The sequence below is a fragment of the Ictidomys tridecemlineatus genome, chromosome 7 (genome assembly GCF_052094955.1).
Source record: "Ictidomys tridecemlineatus isolate mIctTri1 chromosome 7, mIctTri1.hap1, whole genome shotgun sequence".
In the NCBI taxonomy this organism is placed as follows: Eukaryota; Metazoa; Chordata; class Mammalia; order Rodentia; family Sciuridae; genus Ictidomys; species Ictidomys tridecemlineatus.
In genome coordinates, this window is record NC_135483.1 from 190326235 (window position 1) to 190348604 (window position 22370).

The 22370-nt window shown below is 43.8% G+C and overlaps 1 protein-coding gene and 1 long non-coding RNA gene across 20 annotated transcripts in view; one reads left to right on the plus strand and one right to left on the minus strand.

Moving 5' to 3' along the window:
- Positions 1–1082: 1082 nt before the first annotated feature.
- LOC120883709 (uncharacterized) lies at positions 1083–4052 on the minus strand. 3 transcript variants are annotated; one of them, XR_013424374.1, is made up of 3 exons: positions 3884–4052; positions 2455–2538; positions 1083–1399 (listed from the first exon to the last, which is right to left on the minus strand). It is a non-coding gene; the product is annotated as an uncharacterized LOC120883709 (long non-coding RNA). The 3 variants fall into 3 exon arrangements; XR_013424375.1 differs by lacking the exon at positions 3884–4052 and adding an exon at positions 3227–3480; XR_005725897.2 differs by lacking the exon at positions 3884–4052 and adding an exon at positions 2992–3220.
- The window catches only part of Sp100 (SP100 nuclear antigen), a 98305-nt gene continuing 79447 nt past the window's right edge, over positions 3513–22370 (plus strand). For all 17 annotated transcript variants that reach the window (XR_013424372.1, XM_040268131.2, XM_078018181.1 and 14 more), the window contains exon 1: positions 3513–3684. Coding sequence is in view for 16 of the 17 variants with exons in the window: in XM_040268131.2 (XP_040124065.2) it covers positions 3653–3684 (32 nt within the window). In the remaining variant the exon portion in view is untranslated. The remainder of the gene's footprint in view (positions 3685–22370) is intronic.

Below are 22370 nucleotides of genomic sequence, written 5' to 3' on the forward strand. Positions count from 1 at the left end.
GTAGGACCCTAAGTTAGCAAGAGTTGGGTGGAGCTAAGACGTTGATTCCGGTCCTTCAGGAGTCAGAGGACACTGAATGGTAGAGGAAGGCGAGGGCCACCCCCAAGGAGACTGGGGTGCATGAGGCAGGACTGGGCAAGGGCATTTCCTGAACTTCTCAGCATAACCCACTCCTTGAATCTCTCAGGCCTTCCTTTAAAAGCTCATTCTGCGCCATCTGTTTTTGCAGCTTATTGAATGTTTTAAACACATTTTAAATTACAAGATCTACATGTTTGGAAAGGACCTCAGGATTATGCTGCAAATGAAATAACAGAGCTTCTACTACAAATATCAAGGCATTTGGATTGTTTTTGAAAAGAGAAGGATTTTTGATTTCTGTTTCCAAAAGAACTCAGGTGTAAGGAGACTGTAATACTGAGTTAGGCCACTAGAGGGAAGTGTAGACTTGGCTGGAGCCAAGTCCAGGAGCCAGGTGGGCTGTGGGCTGATGGGAGAGGGACTCTGCTGCACATGGTCAGTCTATGCCCACCCTGGCTGCCTGGGGACCATAGGAAAGAAGCAAAAGTAGTGTCACTGGACTCTGGGGATCCTGATTCTGCAACCAGTAACCAGGGAACAGGATACAGCTGTCCTTGTTCGCTTGTGGCTACAACAGAGGATAAACTGAAAGGTGGTGGGCGATGATGCAGATTGCAGGTGGGGACTGGAGACATGGCTGGGCCATCCTCCTCCCTTCTGCCACACAAGGACTGAGGGCTTCTGTGGAGGTATTTCTCGTGGCTGGACCCCAGACCTTCAGAAGGTGGCCAGATGGACCTCCCACATTCTCCAGTGCTTCCCTTCCCTTCTTCACTCCTCAGAACCCCTCACCCTCAACCCGTTCCTCTTCTGCGATGGTCTCTGTCCCTTCCTGTCCATCCCTTCCCCAGACATTCTCTTCTTCCATAGAAATAATCCTTTCCACCTCTAATCATCCCTCTTGCATCTTGCAAACTTTGCGGGTTGGAGTGACCAAAGCTCCACACCCCTTAGCCCAGTCGTTGAAGTTCTGTCAAGCAAAGGGCAGGGTGGAGAAGGAGTGAGGCTCAGTCTCACCACAGTCTTTATTTTTTTTTTATTATTGGTAATACTTATTTTTTAGCTGTAGTTGGACATAATACCTTTATTTGTTTATTTTTATGTGGTGCTGAGGATCGAACCCAGGGGCCTTGCATGTGTGAAGCAAGCGCTCTACCACTGAGCCACAACCCCAGCCCCCTCACCACAGTCTTTAAAAGCCCAAATATTGCCACCGAGTACCACTCAGCCAGGGGGATAATTGCATCATGGTGACGTAGTCATCAAGGGGTTCTGATCCTCAGCCTCTTCACCCATGTGGGGCTCAGGTAGGAGAGAACTGGGGGGGAGAGACACACAGACACAGACCATGGGCTAAACATATTTAGGGGCAGGAGGCCCCCACATGCCATCCTTTTCCCCCACCTGAGTTCTAACCCAATTGAGAGATGGGCAAAAAGGAGGTCAACAAACCTCCTTCATTCCTGATGAAAGTGGAATTGGGGACCTTGCTTAGGTGTGTGGTAATGAAGTGATTCCCCAAATTGAATCTCAGAATTGGCCTTATCTACCCGGTTGCCAGCTGCTCCAGTCAACCACACAGCGTCAGCCCCATGCTGGACCCTGTCCTTGTGCACCCAGCTTGGGGGTGTTAATAGAGCCCCAGTCTCTGCAGGTGGATGGCTATGGAGAGGCTCGACAAGGGGACACTCCCACCCACCAAGTCCTAGTTGAAGAATCTGCCCCAGAAGAAGGGAGAGGGCAGGTGTGTCGTGCTGATCCATGAGCTGCCTCCCAGAAGGAGATTCGGGAGGCCCCTGCACTCACTCTCCATGTGCCCACCCACAGGAGGGAGGCCAGACTCTCCAAACTTGTGTCCATTGGCCACAGCTGCTGGGGTTGCATCCTGCCCTCAAACTCCAGGCTGGGATGCTGACTCCTTGTCTCAGAGATAGATCTCTTGTCCCCAAGGCATGGTGTCCAGGCTGGGGAATCACCCTCCCATCCCCTGCTTTGCAGGTCCCAGCTCTTCTTGGTGAAGCTCCCAAAGCCATCTCTCTGTCACTCCCCTGCCCGGGGTCCTCCTCAATTGCTGCTCTCCTGCTCCCTGGCTTCCAGGCTCCTGGAGCTTGAGCAGACGTAGAGACCTGACATGTTCACGTCAGCGCCCAGCTCTGCACTGGCTCTGGCCAGCCTACTACACGGGGATGGCCGGGGGATTCACCAGGACAGGCTGGTGAAGTCTGTGCCAGAGCTTGTGTGGCCCACCCTGCCCCATAGAGACTGGACAGAGGACAGCTGTGCCCAATGAGGCTCAGCTGACCAGCCCCTCTGCCCCAGAGAGAAGGCGCAGGCGGGGTGGTGGTGTATGTACCTGTCGGCACGAGTATGTACCTGTAGGCACAGTGGCCCTGCCCACTGGAAAACATGTCCTCGTCAGTGCCTGGAATCCGCCCCATCCGTTTGGTGCTCACTCTTCTGGGGAAAGAAAGATAAGTGGATCAACGGTAGGAACCTCTGTCCTCCCCCCACAGTGTCCAGCACCCTTGCTCACTACCAGAAGGAGTCGCGTTCGGTGGACCGTGGTGTGAAACTATATCAGTTTCGAGCTCTGGCCACTTCTGGCCTCTGAGTCCTCTGCCCTTTGCCCATCCCACCCTGGCCCTGGAGACTGCACACCCTGGCTGCCGGCTGCATCCCTGACCGTGCCCCAGCCAAACAGGCATAACTGGGAGGCAGAGGTCCCCCCATTGGGACCCCCTGCCCTTTCACTTCTAGACCCCCAGGCTCCTTCCTCCATCCTCCTCCACTGAGAGGTCCAGTGACTTCTTTGACACACAGCGTCTCTTCCTCCGCCCTTGCTGATGCAGAGCAGCTCCCGGTCAAGGCACCTTATACCCTTGCACCTAAAATGTCAGTCCTAGCCCTAACCTGGCTCAGCATGTGGCCCCAGGGGCTTGGAGAGACCTCGCCTGCCTCTGACTGATGCCTAGGAATGCTCAGGGTGTTCTGCCTCCTTTGTAAGGCTGAGCACGCCGCTCTCTCCAGCTCTGGTCTGAATGTCAGGACCTTCCTGCCTTCAGTCCAGTCTCCCCGGTTGGCCCGAGGGACGTTTCCAGCTTTCCCTCCTGGAAGCAGCATCTGCCATGGACATGCTGGGACTCACTAAGTCGCTGGTTGTAAGGAACAGCCACAGGCACAGGCACAGGCAGAGGCAGGCTTAGTCACGACTGGACACAACTGATAAGGACCATCGTCTAGAGACAGACAGAGGGGACACCTGGGAGTGGCCCTGCTTGTCCCTGGGGCCCCCTTCCCTGCCTGCAGGCCTTCATCCTCCCGCTACACTCCAGGAGCGCTGGGCGCCCGTGGGCCGAGGGAGGAGGGAGGACTAGCTTGGCAGTGGCCCATCAGAGGTCGAACAAATACTTTCACTTCTCTTTTCCCCAACGGGGCGGGGCGGGGCGCTGTTTGTGAGTCAATCCCAGGGCCCACTTCCTGCTCAGGGTCGGCAGCCACACTGGACACAGGCGGGGGAGACTGAGGGACAAGGGGTCACCCTCCCAGACCCAGGCAGGACCAGGGCAGGAGGATGGCAGACGGCGCTGGCGACCCGAGCACCAGGTGAGTCTCTCTCCTCCCTGGGACTTCTGTCTCTGGCCGTGTGCTGCTTGAGTTCAGCTGGGGTCTAGGGCGGTACTGCGGCTCAGTCCTGCTCCACGGAGCCAGGTCTGCACTAGATGAAGTAAGAGCTAGGAAAGAGGAAGAGGGGTTTTTAAAAGGAGCAGGACGGCTGTTGGCTGTCGATGTGAGTTCAGCTCACCACGAAGCACACGAACTTGTTTTGCAGTTGTTTTGCAGTTGCTTCTCAGTGGTGGGGACTCTGTCCCTCCCAGCAGGGATTGGCCATTTCCCATGACCTCTGAATGCTCCCAGTCCTCCCCCACCTCCCTCCACCTTTCACAGGTCACTTCAAAGAGGGTAGGTGGGGCAACACCAGCTCCAAGTAAACATCTGGCACCTTTTCCAGCGAGCGAGCCTGGGGTGCTGTGGTCCAGCACCTGCAGGGGACCAGCTTTGTCAGATCCAGGGGCTGTCCCTGCGCTGACGCTGACGGGGTCTGAGCTCTTTCTCTGTTTATCCTGATCAAAGGGAAAAAAAGAGAGAAAGGGCCCATGAGGAGAAAAGCTAGTGCAGGCCTGAGTTTTATTTTCACTTTAATTTTCTGTTCCTGGGTAGGTCATACCTCTGACAAGAAAAACAATAGAAATTCTATCTTTTCCTGTGTAGTGGGCTCAAAAATAACAAGACTTGATTTTTTTTATGTCTACAAAAGGAATACACTCTACAACCTTGCTCATAAAATTTCAAACAGCATAGAGGTCTACAATGGGAAAAAATTCCCTTCTCACTCACTTTCAGCTTCCAGTCCCAGGTCTGTGAGAAGTCTGGTCTCGTCTTCTCTTTTCTGTGCATCTGTCTAGATAACTTGTTATCATAAATGCCTTTTATAATAAATGAGATGATACTGTACATTTTTTTCAGCATTTTATATTGCCACTTATTTTAAAAGTAGAAATCTTAGAGATCTTTTCACCTTAATACATGTACATGAACTTTGTTTTTTTAAAGCAGCTTTATGCTGTTCCATGAGATTGATATAGGTACCATAATATTTAAACCATCCCCTTCTGATGGATATTTAGGTTATTTCAATTGTTCACTTTTACTAAGAGGCTGTGATAACGATTATATACTTTATGTTGGAATTCTACATAATTGTATCAAAACACAAGAAAGTGGAATCACTGAGGCAAAGGGAATCGATGTGTACTCGTTTATAGGCTCAGCTAAATTGCCTTTGTAAGAGGCTGAATATGAATGCATTCTCTTACCAACAGCAGATGAGACGAGCCACCTCCCCACACCCAGCCAGACTTTGTCAAAGTGACAGATGAGGAGGTGCGCGTGGTTTTCATCTGTATTTTCCTGATTAAGTAGGAGGTGGCTCAGTTTTTCCCGTTCGTTGGCTGTTAGGTTCCCTCTCCTCTTTCAGGTTCATTTTCTTTCCAGTTTTATTTGGGTGTCTGTCCTTTGTTTCATGATATGGGAGATTTCGCTGGATATCCTGGAAAAGTATAAATGTAGCTTCCTTGTCCTAACTTTGTGTGAGGTGGCTTTGGTCTTACTAAAACTTACATTTTGAGGTGCAACCTATGATGGCATTGATTTCATAAGATATAAATAAAGTGGTGTGGGAAGTTACTGATGGATTGATTCCATGAGCACTCTCAGTGTTTAATGATGGTTCTTGTGTTCTTTTTTTGGCTGCATATTCGAGTCTACTTTTAGGGACAAAAGAAAATAAAAAGGGAAAAAGTTCCTTTTCAAACATTTTTGACAATTTTTTCCTTTTCAATTTTATGCAAAATTGTATTCCACTGGAGTAACTTCAGCCTTCTCAGCCCAAAGGCTGCTGGATACTTTCCTCTCTCTGATTCTTTCACTTCATGTTTCTAGTGGTCACCTTCAGCTTTTCCTCCATGACAATTACTCGATTTTAAGGAGGTTTATTTCTTGTAATTTATAATTTTAAAAAACCAAACAAACTATGTGTGTGTGTGTGTGTGTGTGTGTGTGTGTGTGTGTGTGTGTGTTTGGGGAGGATCTTAATTTTTTCCCATAGCACTACAAGCCGCACTTTTAGCTGGGTCCTTTAAATCCATCACCCCTCGTCACGACGCTGCTTGGCTTGGGTTTTTGTGGGGTGTCAAGCCCCTGGGGGGATGCTCTCCTGGTCTTCTGAGTCATTCTTCCAGACTGATTCTGCCTGAATCTTGCATTCTGCGCTCGTTCATTTTTCGGGTGCTGGCTGTGGTTTGGTAGGCCGTCTCGCTGATATTTGCCCCAAGATGCTCACCCAAATGTCGTGCTTGCTCAGATGTAATTGGATTGAATATTTTTTCACATTTCCTGTCTTATCTGAGACTGCATTGTTTCCCATCTGAGCTACAGTGTGAAGTTTCTGTTTTGATTCTCACCTGTTTTTCTGAGGAGGCCGTTGAGTGATCGCCAAGTAGACAGGAGGGTGGTTATGGTTTGGCTATGAGGTGTCCCCCCAAAACTAACTGTTAATGCAGGAACATTCAGAGATGAAGTGATTAGATTGTGAGACCTTTAGCCCAATCCATCCACCCAGGTTCAAATGGACTGATGTGTGAAAACCACAGGCAGGTGGGGTGTGGCCAAGGGAGGTGGGTCCCTGGGGGTGCGGCCTGGATGGGCTGGTCTTCCTGTGGTCCCTTTTCCCTCCCCACTTCCTGCGCCATCGTGAGCAGCTTTCCTCCTCTAGACCCTTCCCCACGATGCGCTGCCTGACCTGGAACCTGCGCGGTGGAGTCGGCTGTCCATGCAAACCTTTCCTCTTCTAAGTTCTTCTTGTCAGGTTTTTTAATTTTTAAGGGGAGCTAGAGATGTAATGCAGTGAGTTCCATCCCAGTACTTCCCCACCTCCACACCTAAAAAATTAAAGAACACATCAACCATTTGCACGGTATGGGCCTTGTTTGGGTAACCAGATATTTGAAGATATTAAGGAATTAATTATTTTTACTTAGATGTCATAATGGGATTGTGCTTATGTTTTGCAGTACGGGGGACTGAACCCAGGGCCTCACGCATGCTAGGCAAATGCTCTACCACTGAGCTACAAGTCCAATCTTTTTTCCCCCTGTAGTTTTATTGAGGTAAAATTGAAGAACAATAAAAGGCATATATTTGAAGTCTGCAATTTGATCAGTTTTGACATGTATGTAACCAATATAATCAATATAAACAACATTTCCATTGCTTTTTAAAAATCTGAAATCATGAAGACTGTGTTTCCTGCATGATTACATTAGAAATCAATCACCTTAAGATATATAGAAGAACCCCTCCCCACATCAACTATTTCAAAATTAAATAGTGCACTTATAAATATCTCTGAGGTCAAGGAAGAAAATACAAGTAAAGTAAATAAAAAGTGCTTTGAAGTGATAATAAAAGCTTAAGATACCAGGATCTCTGGGGTGAACCAGTACTCAGATGAACATTTAAAATACTTGTGTCAGAAAGAAGCTAGAATAGCAAATTATTTTCAAATTAAGTAGTAGGAGGGAAAAATAAGAGTAGGAGCAGAAATATATGAAATAGAGAAGAAAAAAATACAGCTAAAATTTGATTAAAATCAAGTCTGATGAAGAAAAAAACAAGGACACAAAAATTAATATCAATGGAAAGAGTGCTGTCAAAATAACCCTACAGATGCTAAAAATGAATTAAGGTAATATTACAATTGTATGCCAACATATGTGATGGCTTACATAATATGGTTTATTCAAAGAAGGATTTGTGTGCTTCTGAGAAGAAAGTGTATGCAATCACTGATGGATGAAATATTCTGTATATGTCTGTTAAGTCTAAATTATTGATTGTATTATTTATTTCTATAGTTTCTTTGTTTAGCTTTTGTTTGGAAGCTCCATCCAGTATCGAGAGAGATGTGTTAAAGTCACCCAGTATTATTATGTTGTGGTCTATTTGATTCTTGAATTTAAGAAGGCTTTGCTCCATTGTTTGGGGCATAAATATTTATCATTGTTAGGTCTTGTTGATGTATAATTCCCTTAAGCAGTAAGAAATGTCTTTCTTTGTCCCTTCTAATTAACTTTGGCTTGAAGTCCATTTTATCTGATATGAGGATAGAAACCCCTGCTTGTTTACACAATCCATATGAGTGCTATGTTTTTTCCTATCCTTTCACCTCCAGTCTGTGGATGTCTTTGCCTGAGGTGAGCCGCATGAAGACAACATATTGTTGGGTCTTGTTTTTTAATCCATCTGCCAGCCTTTGTCTTTTGATTGATGAGTTTAGGCCATTAATGTTTAAGGTTGTTGTTGAGATTTGATTTGTGTTCTCTGTCATTTTGTCTTATTTCTATTTTTTTGGTGTGTATGGGGAGTACCAGGGATTGAACTCAGAGGTACTCGACCACTGATCCCTATTCCCAGCCCGATTTTGTATTTTATTTAGAGACAGAGTCACACTGAGTTGCTTAGCACCTTGATTTTGCTGAGGTTGACTTTGCATTGATGATCCTCCTGCTTCAGCCTCCTGAGCCACTGGGATAACAGGTGTGTGCCACTACACCTGGCTTTTATTTCTAGTTTTTAATTTTACTTAGTTTCTCCTTTGATTGACTGTTCCTTTAGTGTAGTTCCTTCTGTCATTGGTTTTCACTTTTTTTTTCCTTTCATCTTCATGGAATATTTTATTGAGAACATTCTGAATTGCAGGCTTTCTGGTTGAAAATTCCTTTTAATTTTTCTTTATCATGAAAGTTTTTATTTCATCTTCAAATTTGAAGCTTAATTTTGCTGGATGTAGGACTCTTGGTTGGCACCCATTTTCTTTCAGAGCTTGGTAGATGTTATTCCAGGATCTCTTGGCTTTGAGGGTGTGGGTTGAGAAGTCAGCTGAGATCCATATTGGTTTCCCCCTGAATGTAATGTGATGTTTTTCTCTCACAGCCTTTAAAATTCTACCCTTATTCTGTATGCTGGGCATTTTCATTATAGTGTGCTTAATGTACATCTGTAGTAATTTTGCACATTTGGGGTCATGTTAATCTCTTGTGTTTGATTTTCCATTTCATTCCTTAGATTTGGGGAATTTTCTGATATTATTTCATTGAAAAGATTGTGTACTCCTTTGGTTTGTACCTCTGTACCTTCGTCTGTTCTGATAAATCTTATTTGGTCTTTTCATATTATCCCATAGTTCTTGCAAGTTCTGATCACGGTTTCTTTATATCTTCTATCTGTGGCCAACTCTGTTTTTGAGATTATATATTTTGCCTTTATTGCCTGAGGTTCTGTCTTCCAAGTGGTCTAGTCTGCTGGTGATGCTTTCTATTGAATTTTTAACTTGGCTTATTGTTTCCTTTATTTCAAGAATTTCTTTTTTTTTTCAGACTCTCTCTTTATTGAAATGATCTTCTGCTACCTGTGTTTGCTTTCTTACATCATCCTTGACTTCTCAGATCAGTTTAATCATGTACATTCTGAACTCCTTCTCTGGTATTTCTTCCACTGTGGTGTCGTTGGATTCTGTTATTGGAGAAACTTGGTTTGCTTGGGGATATTTGTTCCCTTGCTTTTTCATATTGTTTGTGTATCTACCCATCTAACAGTACAGATCTGAGGCAGTAGAGTTTATACTCTGTGGACTTTATAGTATCCCTGAAGTTTTTGAGTATCTCACTGTTTAGGGGGAGACAAGTAATACAACAACCAGTGCAAACAATATAAAGCATTAAACCAAATAGTTCCAACTATGATGTCTGCAATGTTAATTATCACAGTAAACAGAAATGATGCAATCAGTTACTGCCTATAATAAAAACAACAAGTTTGCAAAAGGGTTTACATTTTCAGATGGTGGACAGAGAGAGAACAGAAGTGATACAGGATGTGGTGATCATGAGGAAAGAGGGGAGAAGAAGACGTGAAAGATTAAAGAAAGAGTGAAAGAACAATAGAGATTGGCTGTTAGCAGAAGAAAAGAGAGAATCAAGGGAAACAGGATTAAATCTATACATATGAAGCAAATTTTTTTAAAAAATTAAAAATAAAAGAATACAAAACAAACTAAAATTTACTAATAAACCATCCTAGTTCACAAAAAACTAATCCATGCAAAATAACTGTCTTTGAAAATGCTACAGATCAGAAGAAGAAAAAATAGGAGACTCTATAAATGTCCATGTACCATTAACGTCACAATTAAGCAGTTCTTAGTGAAAAAAGAACTAAAAGAAAAGAAACAAAAGAAAAGAATCTTGATGGAGAGTTAAAGAATTCTTTCCTTTGGAGTCCAGATTCCCACCTTCTCTTCTCAGCAGTGTTAGGGGGGTCTTCTGGAGGGTGATGCTCCGCCCTCTGGGTGCTGGAGTGGGAGAGGTGATCCATCCCATAGGCAGAATTCCTGGAGGCAGGGCTTAAGCTTAGGTGGGCTCCAGGCTCTTGGCTGAATGCCAGTTGGGCTGGAAATTTTAAATCAGTGCCCCTCCAGGGCCCAGTGATTGCTGGTTCACACTGAAAGATGTCCCCAGGGATCCCCTGAGATCTACTCATGTGGTGGGGAGCCCAATTCTTAGTCCCCCTAAGTTACCTGTAGACCCCACATTTCCTGTTCTCGGATTCATTCTCCAACCAATTTCTCCTGACCCGCCCTTCCCGCCAGATGGGTCTCTCCCAGCTGGTCTTGCGAGCAGTTGGATGAGAGGCAGAGGGAGAGCCAGGTGGGATTCCACGTCCAGTTGTGCCCTGTGTAAACCTGTCTCCACATTTGATTTTCTCCTGGCACTTAAGCACACTCCGTGTCATGCAGTGTGTGTTTATTGGGCCTGTATTTTGGGTCAAACTTGGTTTTGCCAGGAATCGGCCCCCTCAGTTGCTGGTCCCACACACAGCAGCTGCAAAATGGTCCCTTCCTCGGTCTCCTGCATGCTGCCTGGAGAGATGGTGGCTTCTCCACACAGATATCATGCAGTGCTTCTTTCAGGTTTACCAGCAATGTCCTTGATCTCTAAATGCTCCATACCCAGATATGCCCTGGGCCTCCCCAAAATGCAGGTTCCTTTTGTAAGGTCAGGCACTGATCAAAAGGAGGCAGATTAAAAGCAGCTGAACAAGGCTTTATTGAGATTCGCTCCTGGGGGAGACCCTCCAGTCCAACAGAGCGGGTCCGGGGGAATCATGCATAGGCTCAGAATGTTATTGGGCTTTGGTCAGGAAGGGAGGGCTTGGGACAGGAAAGGGAGGTTTTTTAGAGTTCCTTGTCCTCCTGGGGTTGGATGGGGAATCTTGCTGAGATCCATGTCCTTCCAGGATTGGTCCGGAGACCCTGCTGATTGACAGGTGGTTATCACTGCTGTCTATTGGCGCCTGATTGGTTGTTCTTACACACGAGTGGGCTGCCTGGTGCTTTGTTCCCTTAGCCCCCTCGAACCCACCTAACCCCCTTCATTCCCTTATCCCTCCACTGTTCTCAAAGAGGGACTGCTCTGGCCGGAGCTTCCAGCCCGGCTGTGGCAGCAGCTCTGCCGCTGGGGATTTCTTCCTTATTTTATTATAGCCAAACTCCCGAGGGCTGATCTGCTTTGAATGTTCAGTTTTAAATTCCAGTAAAGTCCCCCTGCTTTTTGGTGTTCTCCCACCTTGCTGGTTTTCTGGGTTTCACTTCATGGAGCACCATCTTGAAAACCTCCCTTGACAGGTATTTTGATCACAGCGATGCAAAAGCTAACCAAAACAGAAGTTGGGACTGAGAAGTAGGGTCGTTGTTGTGAGCAACTTGACCATGTGACTGGTTTGTGGAAGGGATTTTAAAAGTTTATAGTTGCAGATGGGGAAGCTGTAGAATATGATAGGTGGAGCTTCATGGGCAATTCTGCTGGAGCTCAAAAGACCAGAATGCCAACAGGAATGCAGACTGGGTTTGTGAGGTTTCAGAGAAAAATGAGGACTCCACTGGGAATTGGACTAGAGGCCACTCATGAGGTATTCTGGCAAAGAACTTGCCCACACTTTGCCCAGGTCCTGCAACTTTGGGAAAGCCACATTTAAAGGTGTTGGACTAATTAATCTGGCAGAGGAAATTTCAAGGCAGCACCCTCAGTGGCATGAATATTGCTGGCAGTTTTTGGCCAGGCTTACTGTAAGAATTGGAAGCAGAAAGCAGAGATAAATGATATTTTTAAAAAACCTCACATTTTGGCAAAAAAAAAAAAAAAAAGCAAAGCTGGGTTAAGGAAAGTGTGCTTATTAAAGAGATTAAAACCCCCAAAGAAATTCTAAATACTTTGCAGAGACAAAGGAAAACATGCCTTGAGGGTATTTTCAGGAATTGGTAAGACCACAACGATTTCAGGGTTAAGGGGCCGGAAGGGGACATTCCTTTGAGATCATGGGCATTCTACTCACGCAGGGAGCCCTAGGAAATTGTCTCACCATGCTGAACTGCACGGGGACTCAGAGGTCACTGCAGTTGTGATTCAGGTCCAGGTTTTATGTGAACTGGCAGCAGACCTTGGTGTTGTCCACATGGTGTGGTTCTACAGGAATGCAGACTGCTACAGTGAAGGGGTCATGAAGGTGTCCACTGAGATTTCAAAGGAAGGCCTGGGAGGACAGAGTGCAGCTGGGTCAGAGAGCCAGGCTGAAAGAAAGGCCATGTCGGCTGCACCTGGAAAGGCCAAAAGGGCAGAGCTGCCCAAGCCTTTTTTTTTTTTTTTCCTTTTGGTACCGGGGCTCTAACCCAGGACGCTTAACCACTGAGCCATATCCCCAGCCCTTTTTATATTTTATTTAGAGACAAGGTCTCTCCAAGTTGCTTAGGGCCTCACTAAGTTCTGAGGCTAACTTTGTACTTACAATCCTCCTGCCTTAGCCTCCAGAGCCACTGGGATCACAGGCATACACCACTGGCTTGCCCACACCTTTTGGAAATAGCATCTCAAAGCCAAGTGTCCTAGGTGCTGTTCAAGGAATTATGGATGGAATTAGGGGACCTGTTTCTCCATCTGGATTTTGGTCTTGCTTTGGCCTCATTTCTTCTTCCTATGCCTCTATTCCTCCCTTTTGGAATGGTGATGTTTACTTCATGCCACTGGACATTGGATTATGCAACTTGCTTTTGACTTTCACACGGGCTCACAACGGAGAATTTGCCTTGAGTCTCAGGTGGGACCTTGGACTTGGACTTCTGGGAAACACTGGAACTGCTAAGTCTCTGTACTCTTAGAGATGGACTAAACGCATTTTGCAGTGTGATATGGATATGCACTTTGGGGGGCTGTGGTGGACTGTTATGGTGTGGATATGAAGTGTCCCCTAAAAGCCTCTGTGACTGCAGGGATATTGAGAGGTAAAATAATTAGATTATGAGAACTCTAACCTCAACAGTCCATCCTAGTGTTGATGACTGGGTGGCAATATAACTAGAGGAGGTGGGTCACTGGGGGCAGGCTCTGGAAGGATTGTTCTTCCTGTGGTCCCTTCCCCCCACCTCTCTGCTTCCTGTTCCCACCATGATTTTCTGTCCCTTCTGCCGATGTACTGCCTGGCCTGGGGCCCAGAGCAATGGAGTCAGCAATCCACAGACTGAGACCTCTGAAACTCTGATCTCCAAGTAAACTTTTCCTCCTCTATGTTGTTATGCTGTTATTGTCAAGTATTTTGGTCACAGTGATGTGAATGCTGACTAGCAGGTGTGTTTATGTGTCCTCTCCTCCCTTTCTTTGGCCTGTCATGGCCCCTCCTGTGCCAGCCCCACCTGGTCACAGCGATGCCAGCTTCCCCATAACTTCCAATACTTGGTAGAGTAAATCTTCTCTTCTTCCAAAGTGTTTCGGGTCTTTGCCTTTCTGATTCAGCTTATCAAAATCTTGTGGGGATTCCATTGACCTGAGTTTACTTGAAAAGAATTGATATGTTTATAATGTTGGGTCTCCAATCTCAGGAATATGGTCTATGGGTATTATTCTTTAAAAATTGTGTGAGTCAACTTTTTGTCATTGTAACCAAAATACTTAACAAGAACAACTTAGAGGAAAAAAGGTTTATATGACTCCTGGTTTCAGAGGATTAAGTTCATGGTGAACCAGTTCCATTCCTTTGGGTGGGCCTGAGATGAGGTAGAACATCCTGGCAGAAGATGTGGAGGAGGAAGCTGCTAAGCCAGGAAGCAAAGAGAGAGAGAGAGAGAGAGAGAGAGAGAGAGAGAGAGAGAGAGAGAGAGAGAGAGGTGAAGGGGCTGGGAATATGCCCTGAAAGGCACATCCCTAGTGATCTACTTCCTCCAACCAAGACCTACCTCCTAGTAATCGGTTCAGCTATCAATGAAATGGATTAACCCACTGATGAGGTCAGAGCCCTCAAGATCATGTTATTGCTCAAACTCCTCTGAACCTGGCTGCATTGGGGACCATGGTTTCAACATAAGATTTTGAGGGACATTTCAGATTCAAACCATAACAAATAACAAATTTATATTCACCTAACATATGCAAGGCCCTGGGTTTGATCCTCAGTACTCGGTTAAAAAAAAAAAATCTTGACGCTGAGGTGGTATTTGCCAGACATCTCTGCCATACAGTCACCATTTCCTCCTGCTGTGGTTTGGATGTGAGGTGTACCCCCAAAAGCTCATGTTTGAGACAACGCAGGAAGGTTAAGAGGAGGAATGATTGGATCATCAGAATCAGTGGCTTAGTCCCCTGATGAGAGTAACTGAGTAGTAACTGAGGCAGGTTGGGTATGACTGGAGGAGGTGCGCAGCAGGGGTGTGGCTTTGGGGTATAAATTTGTATCTGGCAAGTGGAGGCTCCCTCTATCTCTGCTTCTTGATCATCAAGTGAGCTACTTCCCTCTGCCACACTCTTCCTCCATGATGTTCAGCCTCACCTTGAGCCTGTGGAATGGAGCCAGCCATTAGAGCCTGCTCCCTGTGTGGTCTCTGGGCCTCATTTCCTTTTTCTTTATATTTTTATTTGTTCTAATTAGTTATACATGACAATAGAATGCATTTTGGCATATCACACATCAGTGGAGTTTAACTTCTCATCTATCTTATTGTACCCGATGCAGAGTTACACAGGTCATGTGATCACATATGCACTGTAGTGGTCATTTTGAATTGTTAACTTGATTGTATTAAGACATGCCCATGATTAAGAGGCTTCTGGGTGTGTCAATGAGGATGTGTTTAGGAATGATTGGCATGTGGGATAGCCAACTGAAATGGAGACCCTCCCTAAGCATAGGCAGTACTGTCCAATAGGATGATGGCTTGGATGGAATAAAAGTTGGAAGGACAAGGAAGCAGCAGCAGATGGAAGCTCGATTCTTCTTGAACAGGCTCTTGATTGCCGCTTCAATTGTCTGAGGATATCGGACTCTCTCGATTCTTCACTCTTCCAAAGTGGACTCTGCCAGTGATTCTCCAGGGAGTTTCCAAAGCCTTAGGTCTCAGACTAGGGTAGCACCCTTGATCCCTCTTGTTCTGGGGCTTCAGCCCCTTGGACTGCGCGGTTACTGGTTCTCCCAGCTCTCCAGCGTGCAGACGGCCACGGTGGACTATCCAGCTTCTGGCTGTGTAAGTCAATCTCATAAGTCCCCTTTTTATAAGTATACTTCCTGCTGATTCTGTTTCTCTGGAGACCCTGACTGATACATCCACATAACATAGTAATGACCGGACTTCATTTCTGAACCCCTCACCCTCAGGCTACCAAACCCAAGATCTGATTCTCTGGAAGCCACCAAGATCTTCACTTCAAAAGTGGCTTCTGCACTTGGGCACCCCCTAGGTTTCTTCTATCTGTTTAATTTTTCCTGGTAAAGTCCTTGCCATGTCTTCATCCGTTCAGGGACTTCGTAACATTTACCTTTATAACAGCTTTTTAAAGTGTTTTTTCAGCATGAGTCGGGGGGCTTAGGTTGGTTTAGTCCTTCACCAGAATCAAGGTCATTGATTAATTGATTAATTGGCTTGTTTTTCAAAGCTTATGATTTGAGGATTGGTGGCAACTTAAGAAGTTTTTCTCTGACTGCCTCTAAGATTCTTCTCTTTCGGGTTTACTGTGATGTGTCCAGATTTCTTTTTCTTTATTTTTCCCATTTGGAGTTTTCAGAGTTTCTTAAGTTGATGACTTGATTTCTTTCTTCTGAAAAATCCCCAGTCATCTCTTTAAATGTTTCTTCTTTCCGTCTATTTCCTCTTCTCTTTTACTAGGACTCAAAGTGCAAGTCATGTTAGACATTTAGACTGTGTCTCACATGTCTCTTGTACTCCTTTATAAATTTTTCCATTCTTAAATTTTAGTTGGGTATTTTGTATTGATCTGCCTTGCAATTTGTTACTTCACTAATTTTGGTTTTATTCTGTATTCGGTCTTCTGCTAAATCCTTCTATTAAGTTTAGTTTAAGAAATTGTGCTTTTCTGGTCTGCAATGTCCATTTGATTTATTTTTGTAGAGTTCAATTCTCTGTTGGAATTTTCTGACCATATATTTTCTCCATCTTTTTATCCATTTTCTTGAACATTTTTATCTCTGGGTGTGTGTTAACTCCAATCTCCATTTCATCTCTGTATATGATTCCATTATTTTTCTCTTTGGTCTTGTAGTCGTATGTTTTGATGTGACTATTAATGTTTTACTGAATGTCAGACATTATGTGTAAAAGACATAGAGTCTCTAGATGTTATCCTCCATGTGAGAATAATTTCCCCTTTTCTATGCTAGGCAGCTAAAGTAATGGTCTGATTACTTTAAGCAAATCAGGGCATGAAATGAGTCAAGATTAGTTTGCATTTTTTAATGAAAGTTAATATACCTTTAGTTTTCTCTGATTGTAGGTAAGAATCTTCAGGAATTTCAGTAGAGAGACTGGGCAGTTAAGTCTTCTCTGCTCTTCAAAGATTTTGTTATATTTTTAGTCTCTTGCTTCATGCAGCTTTAGAACCGAGAAAAGTTCTCAACGGGAAACCAAGTTGTTTGATTCCTTGAAGACTATGATTTGGCAGTCCAGCCCCGTAAGACCATCAAATACAGTGTTGGTTTCTGCTTTCTGGTGGGAGGTGGGAGTCCCCTGGCCAAGCCAAGCCCAGATTCTCAGCCTCTGGCTGTGTCCAGACGTGACAAGTACCCTGCCCTCAGAGGACCAACAAACTACAGATTTCATGACTAGATCCATGTTCCCTCCAGGGCTCTTGACTCCCTCTCCATGTCCTCTGTCCCTCACCATGACAGTTTTTGCCTTTTTAGTGTGGTAGGCTGGCAGGAAATTCTACTTTGCTTTTCAGGGGCACTTGATATAATTTCTAGCCTTTTGCTCTGAATAACTTCTCCAGATACCTGGAGGGGCACCTGGCAGTGTGTGTGAGGCTCCTCCAGTCTCCACGCCTGCACCATCACCAGACTCTTCTGTTTTTCCTGTCCCCAGCGCGCTCAACCTTGGCCACGTCCAGCTACCCAGCTACTCAGCTCCCTTCCCACAATGAACAGATGCCCCAGGTACAGAAGGCGGTAAAGAACAGCAGCCGCTCCTCAGCTGTCTCTGAGAAGTTTTGCCTCTGAAATCTCAGTCCCTTGGTCTGGATTGTTTCTCTATCTCTCTAATGCCTTTAAAAAATAGAAATAAAAATTATTTTGATTTAGTTTTCTAGTTGTTCTAGATTGTGCTTTCGACCTGCCTTTGATCATCCAACCCCTTGATGAATTTTTGGCTAGATTATCTTATACAGATATACTAAGTAAGGGTGATTCTGTATTCTGCTTTTGCTCTTCCATCATTACCCAAAATTACATTCAAAAGGTTTGTGTTATAAACTCAAGTTTGTCGATTATTATTATTTAATAATAATGTCGATCATTATTATTTTATTTTCCCCTTTGTGCCTTATTTAAGAATGCCTTTCAAGAAACTGGCAGTGTAGCTCAGTGGTAGAGCACTGGCCTAGCATGTGCAGAGCCCTGGCTTCAGTCCCCAGTGTGGCAAAAACACTACCACCACCACCAACAACTAGAAATACAAGATAAACCCTCCTAGCTCATGTCCCCCAATGACCCTCTTCCTCCAACGAGGTCCCGCCGCCTAGTGGTGCATTCAGCTATGGATAAATCCACTGACCATCTTGGAGCCCTGGTGACCCAGTCATTGCCTAAAGCCCGCCTCTGAACCGGGGCATTATTTTTGTAAATTTGAAAAAAACAAAACAAAACAAAAAAAACAATACATTTTTATTCACTATAATTCCCATACTGTACAAAAGCTCATCAGAACTTATTTTTCAAACTTAGTACCTTTTGATCCATGTTCCCTCTTTCCTACCCCCTGCCAGCCCTTAGCATCTGGCAGCTTTCACTACTTTGCTTCTTTGAGACCCACTTTAGTTTCCACACATGCATAAGTGAGATCATACAGTATTTTTCTTTCTGTACCTGACTTATTTCACTTAAAACAATATCCTTTTGCTTCATCTATGCTGTTGCAAATGATGCAATTTCTTTCTTTAAAAAACTAAGTAATATTCCATTGTGTGTATAGACACTACATTTTCTTTCTTTCTATTTGTGTAGAATTGGGGTCATTGGAATTGAACCCAGGGGTGCTCCACTATTGAGCTGTACCCCCAGCCATTTTTATTTGAGTTTTTTTTTTGTTTGTTTGTTTGTTTTTGGTTTTGTTTTTTGAGACAGGATCTCTCTAAGTTAAGGATCTCTCTGAGTTTCTAGGTTGTATCTGGTAAATATAGTTGTGTTTAATCTGCCAGTCTTATCCGAAAGCATGGACAGGATTTCAAATGTGACCTGTCTCATAATTCCTGAGCGAATACATACTTGGTCACATCACACTACATTTTTTACCCATTCCTGAATTGGATTTATGGTTACTTTGTTGTGGGATTTAACCAGATGTATTTCTTAGTAGCTTGGGATTAAAAATTTTGCTTCTTATTTTTTATTTGTCTGGTTTTGATAGCAGAACTAAAGTCGCTTCATGAAATGATTTGGGGCCATCTGAAAAAATTTTAAAAGGTTTAGAATGATTTATTCAATTCAGACATGCTGGGGTGCTGGCAATTGTCCCTAAAATTGTGGGAAACTGTGTGGTGTGAGGAGAGGTCAGGATCAGACAGGTTTGGAAGTATTTTATGCATTTCCTCTTTTGTTTTTAATTATATTTACTTCCAGGGTTGATTCTTAGATCTGTTTTCATTTTCCTCAAAGGTGACATTTTTCCTAGATTGTCATACTTCTTGGTAGGAAGTTGTAAAATAATTCCTTTTTAAAATTTTTTTTGTAGTTGTAAATGGACAGAATGTCTTTATTTTGTTTATTTTTATGTGGTGCTGAGGATCAAACCCAGCGCCTCATGCATGCTAGGCCAGCGCTCTGCCACTGAGCTACAGTCCCAGCCCTGTAAAGAATTTCTTTCAAAATGTTTTGATCTTGCCCTTCTCTGGAGAAAAATCCTCTTCCTTATTCTTACCACGGTTTATCTTTTCTTTTGTTCTCTTGACCAGTCTTGCCATTTGGTGGGTCTTTTCAATGAGCCACATTTTGTTTTTATAGATTTACTACTCTTTGTTTGTTTGAGATTTAATTAAATTATGCTTTTCATTATTATATTTCTCTACTTATTTTCTTTCCTAATTCCTTACTTCAGACTTGTTGGAAGATTACCTTGTTTTTATTTCCTATTAATGACTTCGTTGAAAACTTAATTTTCTTGTAAATGTACCTTGTTTTCTAAAGCACACATTTTAGGCTATGAGTGTTCATCTCTGTGCCACTTTGGAAATGTCTGATTTATATGCACTGCCTTCATTGGCGTTAATTTCTTGACCAGTTGTTATTTCTTGTTTGATTTGTTCTTTAGCCTAAGAAATGTTTGGAAGGAAACTTTAATGCCTCTTCGAGTTCTCCTTTTGACTTTTCATTATTTATCACACTGTGGTTAGAAAATGTGTTCCTTAGGATTTCTGGTTTTGAAGGTCTATTCCTATTTCTTTTGTGGCCTGATGGATGGTCATTGTTGAGGCTTCTCCGTGTTTGAAAGGTATATAGTGTAATGATTAACAGCATGGCAAATAATGCCAGACAGGAGACAGGGAGGAGGTGGTAGAGAGTTGGCCAAGTAGGACATCTGAGTCCTAGCTCTGCCACCTCCCAGATGTGGAGCCGGGCCAGCCTGGGTCATACCTGTAAACTGGGGGTGACAGTGGTAGAGCACGTGGTGAGCATGTGCAAGGCCCTGGGGTCAATTTCCAGCAATACAAAAGAGTGGTACCCATTTCATAAAGGAAGTATGGGGGAGAAATGAGATAAACCATGTATCAAGCACTGAGAAGAGTGGGGTAAAGCAGAGTGAGCACTCTGTGGAACCCCATGGTATGACACCCTGAAATGTACTTATTTGTCCTATTTCAAGTTGCTTATTCAGAGACACTGCAGACACAGGTACTCCTCCAAAACTTCTCTCTTTTATATAATGGAACTGACCCCCATCTGCACCAATAAACAGCAGATGCAGTTCTGGGCTCCTCCATCTGATGTCCCCCTTTCTGCCCAGAAAGATCTTTTCCCAGGAAGGAGAGATTGGGGGTCTGACGCCTGGCCCAGCAGAGATGAGCACAGGTGGCTGTTGCCTGGGAGAATTTATTTGTATAACAGGATCCTTCCCTCAACTCTCCATGGGTTGTTCCCCCTCTCCCAGAGGCCTGAGCGCCTGTCCTCCTGTGCAGCTCTTTGTAAGGTTCAACCTTCTTGACCTTCTCTGAGTCTCATTCCGAATGCGTGTGGCTCTGTGTTAAATACGTAATAAGTTTGTTGTTGTTAAATCCTGTTCATCTGCCTAATTATGGAACTTGTGGAGGAAGTAGGGGAAGCCCCTTTTGACATCTGAAAGATGTCAGATATTTTTAAATGTGCTTCAACATATTGTGAGCTCTGTCGTACCCATCTATTTAATCCAGAGTGCTCATGATTATTTTCAAATCTTTCTTGATTTGATTTGATTTTAGCTCACTAGGTTGGCCAATTTCTAACAACTCCGTGTTAACCTTTTATACTGCAATTGTGAGTTTTTGACTCTTCCTGCACCACTGTTAGAATTTCCTTTCAATATTCTTAATCAGTTTCTTACAGATCATGATTTCTGCTACTTTATCTGGAAGAGTTTTATTTTTAATTTTTGTGGGAAACTTCTACTCAGAGTTAGCTTCTGTGGTGTCCGTAACTCTTTCAACCTAAATGCTTTGTGTTTGCGGTGTTAGTTTTGCTGCAAACCCTCCTTCACTTTGCATTTGCCTGGTATATCTTTTTTAATTTCTTCATTTTTAATCCTGAGTTGGTTTTTTGGGGTGTGTGTCTATTATAAATAGAATATAGCTGAATTGTGTATCCTAGCCAACTGAGGTAGCTCTGCATTGTACAAACCAAGTTATTCCACTAACAATTATTTTGATCACTGTAGTCTCTGTATTTATTCTTGCTCTTATCTTTTATTTGGTTTATACATGAATTTCTGTTCCTCTCTCACACTAATTCTTACATGTCTTTGGATTGATTGCATTTCCTTTGATCTACATTTTTTCCAAATATATATATATATATAAAATTTTTTAAATCCATTTGTCAATGGAAACTTAAGGTGTTTCCTTCCTATGTTGTCACTGTTGTGAGTCATGCTGCAGTGAACATAGGCGTCCAGGAATCCCTTTAACATGCAGATTTGACTTCCTTTGCATATATATCCAAATATGGATGGGTTGGTTGCTGAGTCATATGGTAGTTTTATTTCTAATTTTTATGGGAAACTCCATTCATGCTTTCCATGATGGCTACATGAATTTACATTCCCACCAACAGTGAACAAGGGCTCCCCCTTCTTCAAATCCTTGCCAACACTTCTTACCTCTTGTCTTTTTGACACTAGCCACTAGCGGTCCTAACAGGTGTGAGGCGGCACCACACTGTGGTTTGAGTCCCTGTTTACCGATGTCAAGCTGTTGGCCATTTGTATATCTTCTTGGGAAAATGCCTCTTCAGGTTCTTTGCAAACTTTCAAATGTGATAATTTGTTCTATTGTTCTATTGTATGAGGTCCTTCTATACTTTCAATATTCACCCTTTACCAGACACAGGGTTTGCAACACTTTCTCCCTTTCTGTAGGTTGCTTTTTCATCTTGTTTCCTTTGCTGTGTGGAAGGTTCCAGTTTGGTGTAATTTTTCTTTATTTTTTCTTTTGTTGCTTATGCTTTTGGTGTCTTACCCAAAAATCTCATTGCTAAGACCCATGCCAAGGAGCTGCTTTTCTATATTTTCTTCTAGGATTCTTGTGCCTTCAGGTCTTACATTCATGATTTTAATCCATTTTGAGTTAATTTTTGTGAGTGGTAGAAGATAAAAGTCCAGTTTCTTTCTCTCTTTTTTCCCCCTGTGGATATCCGGTTTTATCAGCACCATTTGTGGAGCAGATTATCTTTCCCCGAAGTGTGTTTGAGGCAATGTTGTCAGTATTATCTGACTGCACATTTCTGGCACTATCTCTGGTGCCACTATCTCTAGGCTCTCAGCTGTGTTCCTCTGGTCTATGTCCCTGGTTTTAGGCCAGAAACATGCTTTTTGATCACCATAGCTTTGTGATACCGTCTGAGATCAGGGGATGTGGTGTCTCCAGCTTGGCTCTTTCTCAAGA